At 32.8% G+C, this 16,984-nt stretch overlaps 1 protein-coding gene across 6 annotated transcripts in view; it reads left to right on the forward strand.

Annotated features, from left to right (window-relative positions):
* Positions 1–16,984, forward strand: part of LOC149787533 (MYCBP-associated protein-like) — a 108,961-nt gene that overhangs the window by 41,128 nt on the left and 50,849 nt on the right. For 4 of the 6 annotated variants that reach the window (XM_089973662.1, XM_089973666.1, XM_089973663.1 and 1 more), the window contains exons 3-5: positions 871–915; positions 9,422–9,576; positions 14,922–15,031. In XM_089973662.1, coding sequence (XP_089829788.1) covers positions 871–915; positions 9,422–9,576; positions 14,922–15,031 — 310 coding nt within the window. Of the gene's footprint in view, positions 1–673; positions 916–9,421; positions 9,577–14,921; positions 15,032–16,984 lie in introns of those variants that run through there. The other 2 variants (XM_089973665.1, XM_089973667.1) reach the window with 2 other exon arrangements.

Consider the following 16,984-nt stretch of genomic DNA (forward strand, 5'->3'; position numbering starts at 1 on the left):
AATACTGTATAATCAATGAAAGGAAGCTATGATAATTGATGTCATATCTGTTTAGAAGTGTAATGTATCATGGACATGCATGTGATAATAATTTTGTTCCATAGTAAATGAACCTTTCACAGTGATTTTAATTGACTTCTATATAGATGACACTGATGAAAATCTAAGTGAATTAAAAGGGATATATAATTAGAACTTTATGTGGTGCTACCATAGAGGTAACAAATGATGCCTGTCTTCATTCGATATGATTCATGACATATCCTGCTTTTCATTCCATTACAGTGCTTTCTAAATGGTTGTCAATGCACAAAATAGGTGTCCGTATTCATAGAATGTAAAGTATGATTTTATACACCAAGACAATGTTGACTTTAATACTTCCTGAACTGCTAAAATGCAAACTAGTTTGATAAATTTATTGTACTGCATTTACAGTGATTCAGACATTTATAATTGGACATTTTGCATGGAGATACTGGAGTGTTTGTTCATTCTTGGATATCATCTTTTGTGCTTAACGACTTTGATTTTGACTGTGCTTTGACAAATTTTGTTGGAATTAAATTTTAACAGAAATATAATTAGTTATTTAAATGTACCTCTTGAGGAATGAGGACAGTATTTGAGGACACTTTAAAAAAAAATAATTATGCAAACAATCTCTGTATACTTACTAGTTGTTTTCATTATCAATCCTCCCCATTCCAGTCCTCACCATTTTCACATTTCAAGGATTTATAGCTAGCGATAACATTCTTTCATTCTTTGTGACAAATTAAAGACTACTTGCAATAGAAAAAATACCCATTTGACTCTGTGCAATGATGTCTCGAAGAGGAAGTAAAGACCAGTCAAAATTATCTTTAGGTCAGAGGGAGAGAAGGTCTTCAGTTGCATCTCAAGGCGGAAAAGGTAATGTGTTTGTTGCATGCTTTCACCATTGTTTCCATCATTATGTTGTTGTTTTTTTTCTTTCATATCACCAATTTCACCTTTCTTTTTTGCAGTATTTGCAGAATTTGATTGGCTATGTTACTTTAAAATTTGTTTTAAACAGCCATTTATCTTCACAATTTAGCACTGTGTACATATGTAAAACCTGTTCATAATATAGGACCCTCATAACTGATGAAATTACTGTTTCCAGCAATATCATTTGTTTTAAGGAGGGATATGAAATTTGGCTATATACTAACTCATAAGTAAAAGTACAACTGCAAACAGTGTAGATCCTGATCAGCCATAGTGCAGTTTGCCTGCAGATCATGGTCTGTGTTATTTTTTCTATTGATTATTGCTAACAAAATGCACAAACCAAGATCTGCTGACACATCATGCAGTTAATTAGAGTAAATAAATTCTTTTGCAAATAAAACAAATTATTTCATAAAGGGTAATGGGTACATACATAGAATTATTATATAACCATTCAGACCTAAATCAATGATTCCTACCCTGAATATGCCAGGATATATCATTAGGCTTGTCCATCCATTTGTACTTCATGTGTACATCCTAAAATTTGTGTGAATGTAACTACTTCTGCATATTTCTTTAAACTGGATTGATACTTGGAAGATATTATTGCTATGGGGTCATCGTGTGACTCTCTATTATTGCTATGAAATATGGCAGAAAGTTTTAACACATCACACTCTTAGGTGTTTTTCTAGAGTTATGCACAGTTTTGATGCTACATGTATATACTATACTTTGTATATTACGATTCTTGTGTGTGCAACTTAAGTTTGACAATTTCTGATGCAATTCATCAAAAGCTATGGAATGTGGAACTACCTGCATGCACTGAAGCTATCATGCAGAGTCTTTACAACTGACATCAAAGAGAGTTGTTGTTATAGGGTTTAATGCCATTTTTCAGCACAAGATAGGCTATACATGGTGGCCAGTATTAATGGTGGAAGAAGAACCCGGGAAAACCCCTGAAAGAACCACCAACCCACAAGAAGCTAACAGCAAGCTTTCTCACATATCCACATTGGCCGCACCGATCCTCGAACCCATGCAGACAGAGGTGAGATGGCAGTGATCCATGATGGAGAGCGCTTTAGATCACTCGGCCACTTGGGGCCCCGACACCAAAGAGAGAGGTTGAACTCCAGAAAAAAATGCATTAAAGAATGAATCAAATTGCTCATGTAGACCTTTTGCCTTGACCCTATGGCAGACATTATCGACATGAGGCCATTATGCACATATCATTCTTCCCTTTGATATTTTGTCCAGTGTTTTACCCCTGTTTGGAGCTGTATATTACTTATGTGCATACTGTATTTCTTTGTTTCTTACTTATTGTGTTTTCTTCTTAACATTTTTTGTTTTGTTTATTGATACTAAGTGTTTACTTTTAAAGCAATTGTTATATGTTCTAAAACTGTTGAATCATTAATAATAATAGTTATTATTATTATTACAGTATTTTTATTATTACTATTATTATTGTTATTATAAGAAATGATGATGATGGTGATTTTGTTGTTGAAGATTTAGGTTCTGATAATGATGAAACATTGTAATCATAATATGTTTTCAGTTTGTTTTCTTAATTACAGCGAATTCATTTATTTTCATGGTTTTGTCAAAAATGATGTTATCAGTGTTTGAATACTTGCATTTGGATAGGGTTATATTGTGGCTAGAAAAGGTCTGTAAATTTAAGGTTTTGAGCAATCATGAAATATTGATACCTTCTTTAAAAAAATGATGAATCAACAGTATCAAGAGTTTTAAACAGGTCACATGGTATTCAGTCAGATTTCAGTGAGAATGTATTATTTTCCTAATATTTACAAATGTTGTAAGTTGCATTTAAAAACAATTCCAAATTGATTTTTATCTTTAGACTTGTGCATTTAAAAAAATGAAATATAATAGAGCAGATAGTTACAATATATTTTTGCTTATAAGTTTTGATCCAGACTGTCAGCAACACAGAGCCTGATCTGTCAGCAGATCAGGGTCTTTATTGTTTCTTCTATTGATTAGCAAACGGCATAGATCCAGATTTTCTGGTGCATCATGCGATGGCAGACATCAATCTGTCCAGTGTGATTTGACTTATAAAGTTAACTAGTACATGACATGTGTTTATTCACTAAATTTCTCATTTGCTGATTACTTTGCTTTAAAAGATGCTAGCTCTGTAATTGTGCATTTCATATCCAAAAAAAAGGTGTTATAAGAGGATAATATATCCTTGATCATGAAGAGATACTTAAATGCTGCAAACTTCAAAGGCATACTCCCTATTTCTAATTTATGAAGATGTTATGTTCAGGATGATATAAATCCTATGTTAGTGTCATATGCATTTGTCTCAAATATAAATGTTGTTTCATACCATGTAGCTAGTGCTAAATCATTAGCATTTGGGTTTTCTCTATCCTATTACGTCAATGCAAATACCTTTTTTATAACTTTGCCTGCCTTAATTTGATGTTAAATTTTGTAATTGACATTCAGATTAAAGTTAAGTTTTACTGCATGATTAATATAATTTTGGATATTTAATTTCTTTTATTTGTTTAATGTTTTAAATTGATGTTGATTTTATTTCTGTGTTCTAAGACTTCAAATTTCCCTGATAATTAAGGATGTATATTTTACACACAATACTGCCACAAGGCATGTTGTATACGAAAGAGCACCATAAATACAATTATCTTGTTTTCTTACTTAGCATCCATTAATGTACCATTTTACTGAGAAAACTGTACATTATGATATGAAAAAGAAAATATCTATTGCATAAATGTTCAGATTTGTGTTAAGGTTCCACTCATAAGTTTCAGATTTTCAACAGAATTTGACTTTTTAAAGAAACATAATTTCAGAGATTTTTCTTTTTAGTAATCCTATTTATAAAAAGGACTTTGTATAACATAGATATTGTTAAATTAACTTTTATTTCCCTTTGTCTTAGTTTATAATTGATGGGTGTAATTTGGGTTGCAGAGTATTATGTTTGGCCTTGCTCCAGATGTGCATCTCACAAAGTACTGCTAGTTCTGCTCGGTCATATTAAAATCCTGGACTTGAGAATAATTTGGAGAAGAAAACAAAGTAGTCAATAATATCTTTTTTATTTTTTTTAATACAGTATAATTTACTTACAGCACTTTAAGAAATGAGTAAGGTCTACTCTACAAAAAAATAAATTTTTGATATTCTGAAGTTAACATACTTTGGTCTAGTTCAAATGTCTTTTCTTGACCACATGGAAGCAGCCATTGACCAGCTGTTTTCTTTATACAGCACACATTCACAATACCTGAAAGTAGCATAGAGATGTGCCAACATTTTGTCCTTCGTGCTTGTTGGAAATGCACACAAATTTATTTATACCTTCCCTTATTTCAGAAGTGCTTAATAACTGTCGAGCAGAATCATAAAGACCAAGAAGATATTATTGTATGATTGAATTTATGTCCCAAGCATCCAAGCAGTCCTTCGGAATAATTTTCATGTACTTCTTCCACAGATCAGTATTCATTAGTACCAAAGTTTTGCACAACCCCCTCCCCGGTACAGTGGTAAAAAATGGACGATTTTCTTTGCATCTTCTGAGTATAGCAATCAACCATGCAGAAAAATAGGAAAATGAAATTAGCCACAATTGTTCCTGAGATGTCTCTGATAAGTTTTAATTTGAGGAATGATGAAGCAGATTGGGTTCATAGTGGTCTAATGGTCCAATAGACTGCTAATTCTTCTGGTACCAGTATATGGAATAATAAGATACTGCTTTGTCAGAATATTTTCCACAATTTTATTACAAATGGATTTTAAAAAATGAACCTTTGATACATTTTTCTTTCACTTAATTTAGAAGTTTTAAACTGAAGATGATTTTACTTCTTGTGGCCAAGACTTAAGGTATGGTACAGCAATGGGTAGTCCTGTGGCTCATTCATATGCTTCCCTTTTCATGGGTTAATTCGAAAAAGATCTTCAAAACAAAATGTTTAATCCAAATGTTTGGTTTAGATTTTTAGATGACATCTTTATGGTCTGGAACCATTCAGAAGAACTGAAAAATTCATTGATTGCCTAAATCATTTTCACCCGATGATTAAATTTACTTATACTGCATCTAGTATGCATGTTTCATTTTTCGATGTAAATATAATACAAATTAATGATAATACTTTCTCTACAAAATTATGTTCACATCAAGCAAACTAATATGCACCAATATGTGAAATATTCTTCATGTCATCCCATGTCATGTAAAAACGGTATACCATATAGCCAGGACAAAGGATACCGATGCATTATTTCAGATGATTGTCAATTGCAAAACTTTTTGAATGAATTCAAAACATATTTCCAGTATAGAAATTAACCTACAGATATAATTGATTCTGCGCTTAGCAAAGCCCTTAGTCTTACTCAACATGTGGCTTTAAATGCAGCAAGATTTACAATAGAGAAAAATGTAATTCCTTTTACAATGCAATCCTTTCATTACCTAAAATAAAATAAGGCCTCATAATTAACAAATATTGGAGTCTCCTAAATTTATCCAATAAAAAGATTGTAAAAACACTTAAAAAAAATAAACCAGTTCTTGCTTATAGAAGACCCTAGAATTTGCAAGATTCTTTAATTAGAAAAAAACTGACAGAAAAAAAGATATTTTTTGTCATCTAAATATAACAGACATTGGCGCTTTCAATGTTCGAATACAAGAGAAAGTCCTTATTTTAATAGCTCCAGAACAAAAGAAGTATTTTCTCTACATTATAACACTAACTGCGTATCAACTGATGTTGATTTATCTGATAACCTGTACAAAAAAACGTAGCATGCAATATGTTGGACAAATACTGCATCAAGTTTCTAAGAGAATGAATAATTGTTGCTTTCATATAAAAAGAGAGATATAGAAATCCTCAGTTCTACTTTAATATTTCAATACAGTTTAATACAAATGATCACTATCTACTCAATTTATCTTTCATGCCAATATATACTGTGCATGGAGACGTGTGCATGGAGACGTGAATAGACTGATAAAGGAAAGTTATTGGATTCATAAATTAGATACTTTGTATCCTAACGGCCTTATTACCAAGGAACTATATAAAATTGTATACAATTTTAATAAAAGAATTTATATGTTGTATATCCATTATAAAAATATAATTGTATGTTTGACTGTCAGTCTTGATTTTATTATTTTACTTCATATTTAAGGACACAATTCATGTTATACAAGAAAGAGCAAATAGGCATAATTGGCTTCTTTTTGTGCAGAAAAGTGTTCTTTTTACTTTTTTAACTGTCATGTTTCATCAAGAATTGAATTTTGGAAAATTGATTTCAAAGAGGCTAGATTGATATTTGAATTTTGTGATGAAGTGTGTGTAAAATTGTAATATCACTTTACAAAATCAGTGACAAGTAGGTACAAGCTTGACATTTTGCATAATAGATTAAGATCTCTTTACAGCAACATTTAAAATAGATATTTGGTGCACTTCACTGAACATATTTTTTTTTATCCAAGAGTTTAATTGGTGTGCAATTTAAGTGTAGTCATGCAATTTACTTCATACTATTCATGTCAGTTGTCAGTTTATTTGGGATAAATGATTGTGTGTAATGTGATGTTTATACATCATGCATATATATGTATAATTTGTATTGTTTGTTGGCCTTTCTTAATGATCATATGTTATGTATATTTGTATTTCGTACTTAACCTTGTCCAAGATCAAGTTCAATATGTACCTGATTAGGGACAGTGATTTTGTAAACAACATAATACATAGCTAATATGTATCTGTGAACATAGATTAAATATTAGGATCATTATTAATGGAGGTAAACATGTTTATCTCAGAATGTACAGATCCCGATTGGTTAGTCAGTGTATAATGTTCAAGCAGGTCTTGATCTGTGCTGTTCATTTTGTTAATGAGTTCATCAAACAGCATTGCAATAGGCCCACAAGCATATGCACAATACATGTAACAGCAGATATGCAATTCTGCACCTAGAACAAGTGCTGGGGACATTTTCACACTCTAAACTTCCCTCTAAATATATCCAAACCTCATATATCAATCATTTTACAGGGATAGAGATAGAAAATTGTAAAGTACATGTATTCCTACTCAGATTTACAAGTTTCCATTGCTATAGAATCAATTAAATAAGATCCACTTTCATGAAACTCCACAACTTTGTTTTCCAGTATTTTCCAAGAATTTCCATGATACAGAGATTCATAAGTTTTGTATTTGCTAGCTTTAGAAACCACATAAACTTGAGCCCAGCTTTGTTAACTTAGGTAGCTGAATCTTGCATTTCCATTTACTGTTGCACTTTTATATACTTGCATGGCAATAAGCCCTAACCAGCCCCATCTTCCTAATGCTGATCATCTAAGAAACCGTTAGAAAATATAGTTGTGGAGTTTCTAGGTACATCTTATCATATGGTTCATTTGTATCAAAAACTTCAAGATCAGAGTGATCTTGAATCTTATGCAATTTTGTAGCATCATATTATTTAGGAAGTTTTTTGGCCAGTGTTTTACCCAGTTGGTACCCTCCCAGGTCAGTTCAGCTCAGCTGCCTCTGGGTGTACTTGGGATAGTCACTTAGTTGCCATTTTCTTGACATGATGTAGCCAGTAATGTGTTAAAATTGCTATTAAAATGAACATAAACAATTACCCTAATTTGCATTTTGGGCAATTTATGTATGCTAAAAGTCATGCTAATTGCCTTTGAAACACTTGATTATCTAATTAATCTTGTGGCAGTTTAAGTTACAGGCTGCATTTACAGTACCTGTACATTTGTTACTGCTGTATTGATCACCAATATAGACCAGTATAGATTGAACTAGTGATTGAATATCAATTGTTAATGAGCACAGTGTTTAAAGTTTATCAGGCTACCTCCCCATGTTGCAGGCATTAATTATAAATGTTGTACAGAAATTTGATATGTGCTCATTCAAAAATTACCGGCTCTTCAGCAATGTAAATTGTAACTTTGTCTTTTGATATACATTACTGTGACCATATGTAGATTTGTATTACTGTATCTATAATATAAATTACCATACATCACCATTTACAAGATCTCTTATTCATTCCAATTTGCATAGATTACTTCAAATTCTTATTTACTCAAACTAGGTTTCAATCAATTAATCATCAATTAGCAATCAATAGCACTACCAGTAAGACAGAGCTTTAGTTTTAATAGACTACATTGTAATATTTAGTTGAATTTTTTGCCAATCATGGTCATATTTAACATTATTTCTTGTAACATTATTTTTAGGTTAATTCTCCATGTAAGGGGCTTATTTAAAGACAGAGATATTATAGGTCCTACATTCTAAGGAAAATTACTGCAATTAGTGTTTTCTTTTTGGCGTTCCTTGTGTCTGCTTTGATTTTGGGTCAAGTTTTACTAGTAAGGAACCTTCACACAGTTAAACATTGTAGCTGTATTCAGAATTATGGTAACTTGCTATGAAATCCAATGACTTTGGCATTACTGAAAAAGACATAGCAGAGGATGGCTGCAGCAAGTAAGATTCAATGCTTGTTAATTATTTAGCTCAGAATTTTCAAATTCATATTTTCCTTTTCTTTCAGAGCAACTTTGTTGTGTCTAACATTTATGTTATGATTATTTTTCAGTACATGGCATGTTTTAAATAAAACCTTGATGAATTAAACTCCTTTAGGTTTCTTGTGTCTCTGTATGTGGTGATCTTAGATCATTAGTACTGTAATTTTCTTAATAGCACTTGTTACAGTTCAAGGTTTGATATTCAGCATCATGTATTCATAAATTACCTGGAGAAATTTCTACAAATGAACAATGAATAAGACTCATTCACACAAGGTAACCAAAACAACTCAGTTAAGTTTGTGTACTCTAATAAAGCAATGTCATTCGATTTAACACTTACATATACTTTTTCATTTAAACCAAGGTTGCATGCCTTTGATCATGGTTCAGAAGAATTCGTGAATCTTTCCATAGCTTTGATTTTTAATAAATATAAGTACACATATTACTTCTTACCTGGTGAAAGGAGTTATTTTTGTGTATCGTCTTTATTTGATGACCAAAATGAATATTAATGTGATTGCTAAGCTCAAATTTGGGAAAGGTAAGATCTACTCAGATGACTTTTCTATTTTAAAACTAAATATTGTTACTGCAAATTTACTTTCATGAATTAAAACCAAAGTAATTTTGAAGCTGTTTGTTTTCATGGAAACAGGCTATTTTCCATCACTTGTAAGATTATATGGTATTCTAACATTACCATAATTGCAGATTTAAGTCCTTAGTTCATTTGTATTCAACATGAGATAAATCATACAAACAACTGGTATGCTTGCAATTTTACCTCACCAGACCGCCTTAAAAACAAGAAGCGAGAAGGCACACCAGACAAATCTGGAACCCCTTCCCAAGATGCTCTTCCAGAGGACCTGCAACCACCATCGCGAAATGTCATTTGGAATGAAGAGATTGAACAGCTCCAAATCAAAGAAGAGGAACTTCAGAAGGTATGGAAGATAAATCAGTGTTTGTGTGCATTATGCATGCAACAGTGAACAAATCCAGTTTGCTGATATTTTAAACACTATTAGATTAGTGTTCATGTTGTTCATCCTATTATGGGATTGTTGACCTGGGTCTACCCTCCAAATGGGTGCTCATTATACATGGTGTACAATGATACTTCCTTTGTATACAGTACAGCTCATGTGATTTTCATTTTTCCATGTATCATGGTGACAGTGGAGAGAGTGCAGACAATGTAGAGAGGATTAACAAAGAGTCCTTTCACAGTGTCTTCACAAGTTCTGTTAGAATTGCAGCTTCATGCAGAAACTACCTCTGAACTACACTTTCTTGTGGATTCAGTTGATGTCTACTGATCAGTTCATCATAGTGGTGTTGATAAAGTGGCTATGATATTTAAATATGACCCCAGCAAACAGGCTTTAAAATATTTCATTGAGAGAGAGAATGTATAGTTGGGTACTCAATTAACTCCTTATTCTCAGATCTATCTTTGGACATCATGAGGTACTGTAGTTACCCTTGTTCCAGAGTATATGACATCTAAGGGTGAAATGATTCACTAATATATCGGAATATCAGTAATTTGTCATTTTGATACACACATTAGTACTAAATGTGGAAAATTTATTTAAAATGATATATACTTTATAAAAGTTACTTTTAATATTAAGCGACCATAAATAATTTTTAGTCATTGCTTCTTTATTCTTTACATATCATATCCTAAATTGTGTATGACAATATATATCAATGCACTGGATTGGTAAATCATTTTAACCCTAATGACATCATAAAAATTAATGTAGAACAATGTGGATGAACTTAAAGACAAGATGAGAGATGTAGCTTTATATTGATGGCAAGTAATTTAGACATTCTACTCATGTTAAAAATGCAGATTATTTTGTAAGAAAAACAGATGTCCAGATTTTGTACTTCATCTCATTAGATCTAAAGCAGACAAGTTCATACAGCATATAGACAGATGACTCTTTGTAAAATGTAAAGTGAGTTTGAGATTTAGAGAATATAGGAGCCTGGAGTTGAAAATGATAGGTCCAGTCAGCAAACAAATACAATTTTCATCCATCTTCTCATTTGCAGGCAGAATAGCTACTCAAAAATAACTTCTTTTAAATATCTAAGCATCTTGCTGTATGAAAGTATCACACCTATCAACTCTCACACTGGGAGAAAAATATTCCAATATTTTAGGTCATTCCATGCCTACCTCCCAATCTCACAATGTCTCCTCATTTTTTGTAGAAACTCCCAATTATTACATTATGTCTGTCAATTTTCGTTTCTCCTTTTAAAAAAATCCTACATAAGTAGATATATCATATGCAATCCACAGAAGCCATGTTCAGTTGTATCACCTGTGAATATTGTTATGATGAAATAATTAATATCAAAATATAAAGTTTGTTTTTCTTCAGGTAATAGAATGTTATGTATAAACATTACTCGTGTAAATTTCATAAATTTTTAACCCCTACAGCAGTACAGGAGTAAAAAATTAACCACAACAATAAAACTGTCACAAAATTAGTTTCAATCAGATGAATGATCACTGTGAATGTTGTATATTTTTCTCTACAAGCAAAATACCATCTCCATTCCTACCAAAGTAACTTACACCAGGAAACATCTCACATTCCTGTAATATATATATATAAACTTGAATTACCATGACTAAATTAAAAAGAATCCAAAAAATATACCTTGCACTATTTGTTCCCAAAAAACGCTAATTCAGAATAAATATTTTAAAGTAAGCAGAGTTACATCCCTTACAAGTTGACCCTAAGGAAGTAAGGTGGAATATAAAACATGGGAAGAACAATTGCCACATGCATGGTAACTTGTGACTGCAGAATTGAACTGTTAAAATGAAGTCATAGACATTGTAAGTTACGATAAAATATGACATCATTTATTTGCCAATCAATTGCTGGTGCTTACATACACACACACACACACTGTAGAACGTGGCTTCTTTGAAGTATGTTGGACGGACAGTCCTTTTCACACAAAAAATGCAATGATTAGGATCAATGGTTAATTAGTCACATTGGCTTTATTGCTTGTGTACTTAACCTTTAGCTACTGTTCAGTTTAGCCACAGCTGACCATAATATGAAATAGGTGCACATCCTGGGGGAAAATAAGGCACATCACAGGGAGAACAGCATGTCCCATAGTGTTCCCCCTTCTGACCTTTAAACATGGTTAGGGCAAAATCCTTAAAATTTAATGGCAGACCGATACATGTTTGCCTTGCCACCCACCCACCCCAGCCTCCACAAAAGTTTCTGCAAATTTCATGTATATTGGACCCAGAAGATTGGTCAATCGAAACTGGTGCTTAATAAATGCCACCCAATTTTAGGTCCCAATATTGCTATTTTTGTTATTCAGTCTCTCTACTTGGCTTTTGAAAAGTTGACAGGTATGAAGTATTTATGAATCAGATGTATTTGGATTCAGTTGGAACTTTAAATTTAAATTATAAAAAAAATATCCAATTATATTAGAAACTAAAGATACATTCAGACAAATAGTATTTCAGTTTTAGTTGGTTATGGATATAGCATTTCAGTTTTAGTTGGTTATGGATATAGTATTTCAGTTTTAGTTGGTTTTGGATATAACATTTCAGTTTTAGTTGGCTATGGATATAGTATTTCAGTTTTAGTTGGTTTTGGATATAGTATTTCAGTTTTAGTTGGTTTTGGATATAGCATTTCAGTTTTAGTTGGTTATGGATATAGCATTTCAGTTTTAGTTGGTTATGGATATAGTATTTCAGTTTTAGTTGGTTTTGGATATAGCATTTCAGTTTTAGTTGGCTATGGATATAGTATTTCAGTTTTAGTTGGTTATGGATATAATATTGCAGTTTTAGTTGGTTATGGATATAGTATTTCAGTTTTCGTTGGTTATGGATATAGTATTTCAGTTTTAGTTGGTTATGGATATAGTATTTCAGTTTTAGTTGGTTTTGGATATAGTATTTCAGTTTTAGTTGGCCAGATGAATACACATGTGCCAAAAAAGAAATAAGAGAGCTGCTTTGCCAGTGATAGTCATGAACATAATATAAACTCAGTTCCTAAAATTATAACTTTTCTTTTATAATAAACACAGAATTAACTTTAAAGTTCATTCATTGTTGCAGATGAATTTTCTTTGCATTTCGAGTAGGAAAAATGCAGATTCTTGTATTCATTTAATGGATTCAATTTATTAATATTTGTTTTTCAAAGCACCAACATTTTATTATTATTTTTATCTGTCTTAAGTGTAAATACATAAATTCCTGATTGTTTAATCTGCTGTTGTCAAGTTACAAATGAAGTTTCATTTTGATTCATACTGTATTGAAATGATAGAAAGAATTGTATAGACTCCTATCTGCTGACGTATGTTATAATGATAGATTTGATTCTATAATCTTCACAGTCAGATACAGTTTATAAAAATCTGAAAATACAGGCAGTTTAAAGCATATCTAAAGTATCCTTTGTATCTCTCTCTCTCTCACACACATATATATTATAACCCTGTTTTTTAGGATACATAAGCACAGACTGTAATTCACTTACGAAGCACCTATAAAAAACTAAGGAAACTGCAAAATCGGATGTCCTAGATGTCCTTAATGAACCGAGTAATCAGCTAGGACTCCGTTCCTAGATGTCCTTAACGAACTGTGTAATCGGCTAGGACTCCGGTCTCTTGCAATATAAAGTATAAATAACATTCAGTCGCTAAAAACATTAATAAATAAATAACTTAAAGAGGCAATATCTAAAATCTTATAAATAACATAACGTAGGAAGCACACCCTAAATACCTCGACTAATAATACCATAATAACCTTGAAAATCTCTATTCATACATGATTTCTACTAAGAACCTCTATAAACAGCATAGAACATTCCCCCCCCCCCTTTTTAGAACATTTTGAAGAAGAAGAAGAAACAAAATCAACAAAAAAAATCGCAAGAAACACCAGGCAAATGCAACAAGAAACCAGCGATGTAAAGCAAGCAGGACCATTCCTGAGCTCTCCTTCCCACTAATGACAGCCAACCATTCAACTGTAAGGGACCCACAGATTGAGGCCAAACTATCAGGGTTCCTTGAATCCATAAAAGCCTGGGGGAGGTGGCACCATTCCCTTCCCCAGGAACAACTAGCAGGCTGCGGTGCAGTCAGAAAAAAGTGGCACATGCACAATTGTGTGCATACCACTGTAATTAAACTCAACAACAAATGAACCAAACCATGGTATAGTGAGAACAGTGTTATAAAAGCTAAACCACAATAATGGTATAGTGAGAGCAGTGTTATAAACCAAACCACAAAAATTGGTATAGTGAGAGCAGTGTTATAAACCAAACGACAATAATAGTTTAGTGAGAGCAGTGTTATAAACCAAACCACAATAATGGTATAGTGAGAGCAGTGTTATAAACCAAACGACAATAATGGTATAGTGAGAGCAGTGTTATAAACCAAACCACAATAATGGTATAGTGAGAGCAGTGTTATAAACCAAACCACAATAATGGTATAGTGAAAGCAGTATTATAAACCAAACCACAATAATGGTATAGTGAGAGCAGTGTTATAAACTAAGCCACAATAATGGTATAGTGAGAGCAGTGTTATAAGCTAAGCCACAATAATGACATAGTGAGAGCAGTGTTATAAACCAAACCACAATAATGGTATAGTGAGAGTAGTGTTATAAACTAAACCACAATAATGGTATAGTGAGAGCAGTGTTATAAACTAAACCACAATAATGGTATAGTGAGAGCAGTGTTATAAACTAAACCACAATAATGGTATAGTGAGAGCAGTGTTATAAACCAAGCCACAATAATGGTATAGTGAGAGTAGTGTTATAAACTAAACCACAATAATGGTATAGTAAGAGCAGTGTTATAAACCAAACCACAAAAATTGGTATAGTGAGAGCAGTGTTATAAACTAAACTACAATAATAGTATAGTGAGAGCAGTGTTATAAACTAAACCACAATAATGGTATAGTGAGAGCAGTGTTATAAACCAAACCACAATAATGGTATAGTGAGAGCAGAGTTATAAACTAAACCACAATAATGGTATAGTGAGAGCAGTGTTATAAACTAAAGCACAATATTGCATATGTACCAAACTGTGGTATAGTGGTAATAATAAAAAAATTCTTCCCTGACTGGGCCTAGCTTTTCAGAGAGAGTATTCAGTCCACATAGATAGCCACTTCATAGAGGTCTACTCAGCAACAATGTAATATTTCTTTTCAGTTCCGACAACCTCAGCCTCCAAGTACTGAACACAAAACTTCTGCTGCCTCCAGTGTGATGGTCAGAAAAATCAAGCCAGCTTCAGAATTAAATAAACCCAAACCTAAATTGTGAGTATCAAGCTAGCTGTGCATATTATACAGCAAAAGGATGTTGTTGCCCAATGTTTTGAAGAATTCCATTATTTCTTTCATTGTTCTATGCTGCATGTATTAAGATTTTAGCTCACCTGGCCAGATGCCATGTGATCTCTCATGGTATTGTTTCCATTGTTACCAGGTTCAAAATCTGTTGTTTTTTACTTCTTGTCTACTGGCATAAAGGTCTTTCAGTAATGATGTGCTGTCAAATTTGGATAAAGATTTTTTATAAAACAGAAACTTTGAAACAATTGTTTTCATAGCATATGCAATCGGCAGGTTTGGAAGAAATATCAACAGAAAGCACCTGATTGACCCAAATTTTGGGATCAAGTGGTGCTGCATCTGACTATTAGGCAGAGGTGAGTAATTTCAGGGTTTTTTATGACATGATCTATCAAGGTGTTGTTTAATTGTAACCATTTGGCTTCAGTAACAACTTCATAGAAATAATATTTCTGGCACTTTCTTTATAATCACTGAGCCAGCTTTAATCCAATTTTTTACGACACATGCTACCAAAAGTTTTATTTGGTGGCCTTTTTTGTGACTTTTTGGTTTCCATCACAACCAGACAGTTTACTTCTCCAATACTCATAGAAAATTTTAATAAAATTTGGTAGGAATATTTAATGTCATGTTCTACCAATTTGCAGTCTTTTTTGGACACCAACCTGGGTTTCCAATGAAAATAGTCAACAGTATATTTTGACTTGTATTACTTTGTCAGTCACTGCTGCATTTGATTTTCAGATTAATTTGAATCTGGTTAGTGATTTCTGGTGTACCTTGCATCTTATTTAGTTTAATTTTTTAAATTAAAACTGTTTTGTTATTAATAACTAATATATTGAGTTGAATTTAATATATATTAGATGGCAAATACAGATTCTTGAATTGATGGTATTACCATGATTAGGCTCTGTCATGGATAAAGACACTGGATGTGATGATGCTTATTGTGCAATGAAATAGCCTTGTTATCTGTCTTGGGCACATCATGAACGCCATTATTGGATGTTGGACTATATGGGAGTGGAGTACCAGATGACTACCCTGACAGTCTCTGCAGGTAACAGCTAAGCTGAGAATATATGGCTTCTGGTTCAGGCAAACAGTTGTCCAGTCCAATTCATGGACTTCAAACAACAGTCAGGCATGCAAGGAAGTTGATGACATTGTTGTAAGAACAGTAAGTGGAAGGCAGTCTCAAACTGCCAGGTCTTTTGCTTATTTAATTTGACTGTGACCACCAACCCCAATCATTGCTGTCATGTTGACCAAACTGAAGTGTTGTCAAATGAAATTAACAAAATCTATGAGATAAGACACTACCAAACTTAAAGATCCCCTCATGGTGCATGGCAGGAGGCCATAACCTGACATTGTAGCAGAGATGCATTTGCTAATTTCAGAGACTTATGCAGAAAGTTTTCTGAATCATCAAGCCCTATTGAAGATTTGATGGGTAAGATTCAGTGTGACAGCAAGCAGCAGCAAGAGCAATAGAAAGAACACTACTTCTGGTTGCTAACCAGGCCTCCCACTTCCCCATCTTAGTAGCTTGAAGATGCCACCAGTCTGGATGCAACAGCCCGGAGCATAATGTTGGTCAACCAATGAAGGTTGAGGCAACTGCAGTTTTTAAGAAATTCGCAAATGGAAAAGCAGCCAGGACCTGTCGCATCATGAGTTAATTGCTGAAAGCTGGTGCCAAGCTCTGAATAGTGTGGCAAACTAAGACTTTTGTTCTGTGTGTAAAATGGGCAACATCCATTTTATTGGATAAAGGGTATTATCGTACTCTTTTTCAAAGGCAAGGACAATAGGCAGGACTTCAGTGATTAATGTAGCATTATCCAGCTATTTGTGCCTTTAAATATTTTCACTTCTATCCTCCTAACCAGAATTACAAACTGGAAT

Source organism: Sinohyriopsis cumingii, chromosome 11 (assembly GCF_028554795.1).
Source record: "Sinohyriopsis cumingii isolate HCF-2022 chromosome 11, ASM2855479v2, whole genome shotgun sequence".
NCBI classification, from domain to species: domain Eukaryota; kingdom Metazoa; phylum Mollusca; class Bivalvia; order Unionida; family Unionidae; genus Sinohyriopsis; species Sinohyriopsis cumingii.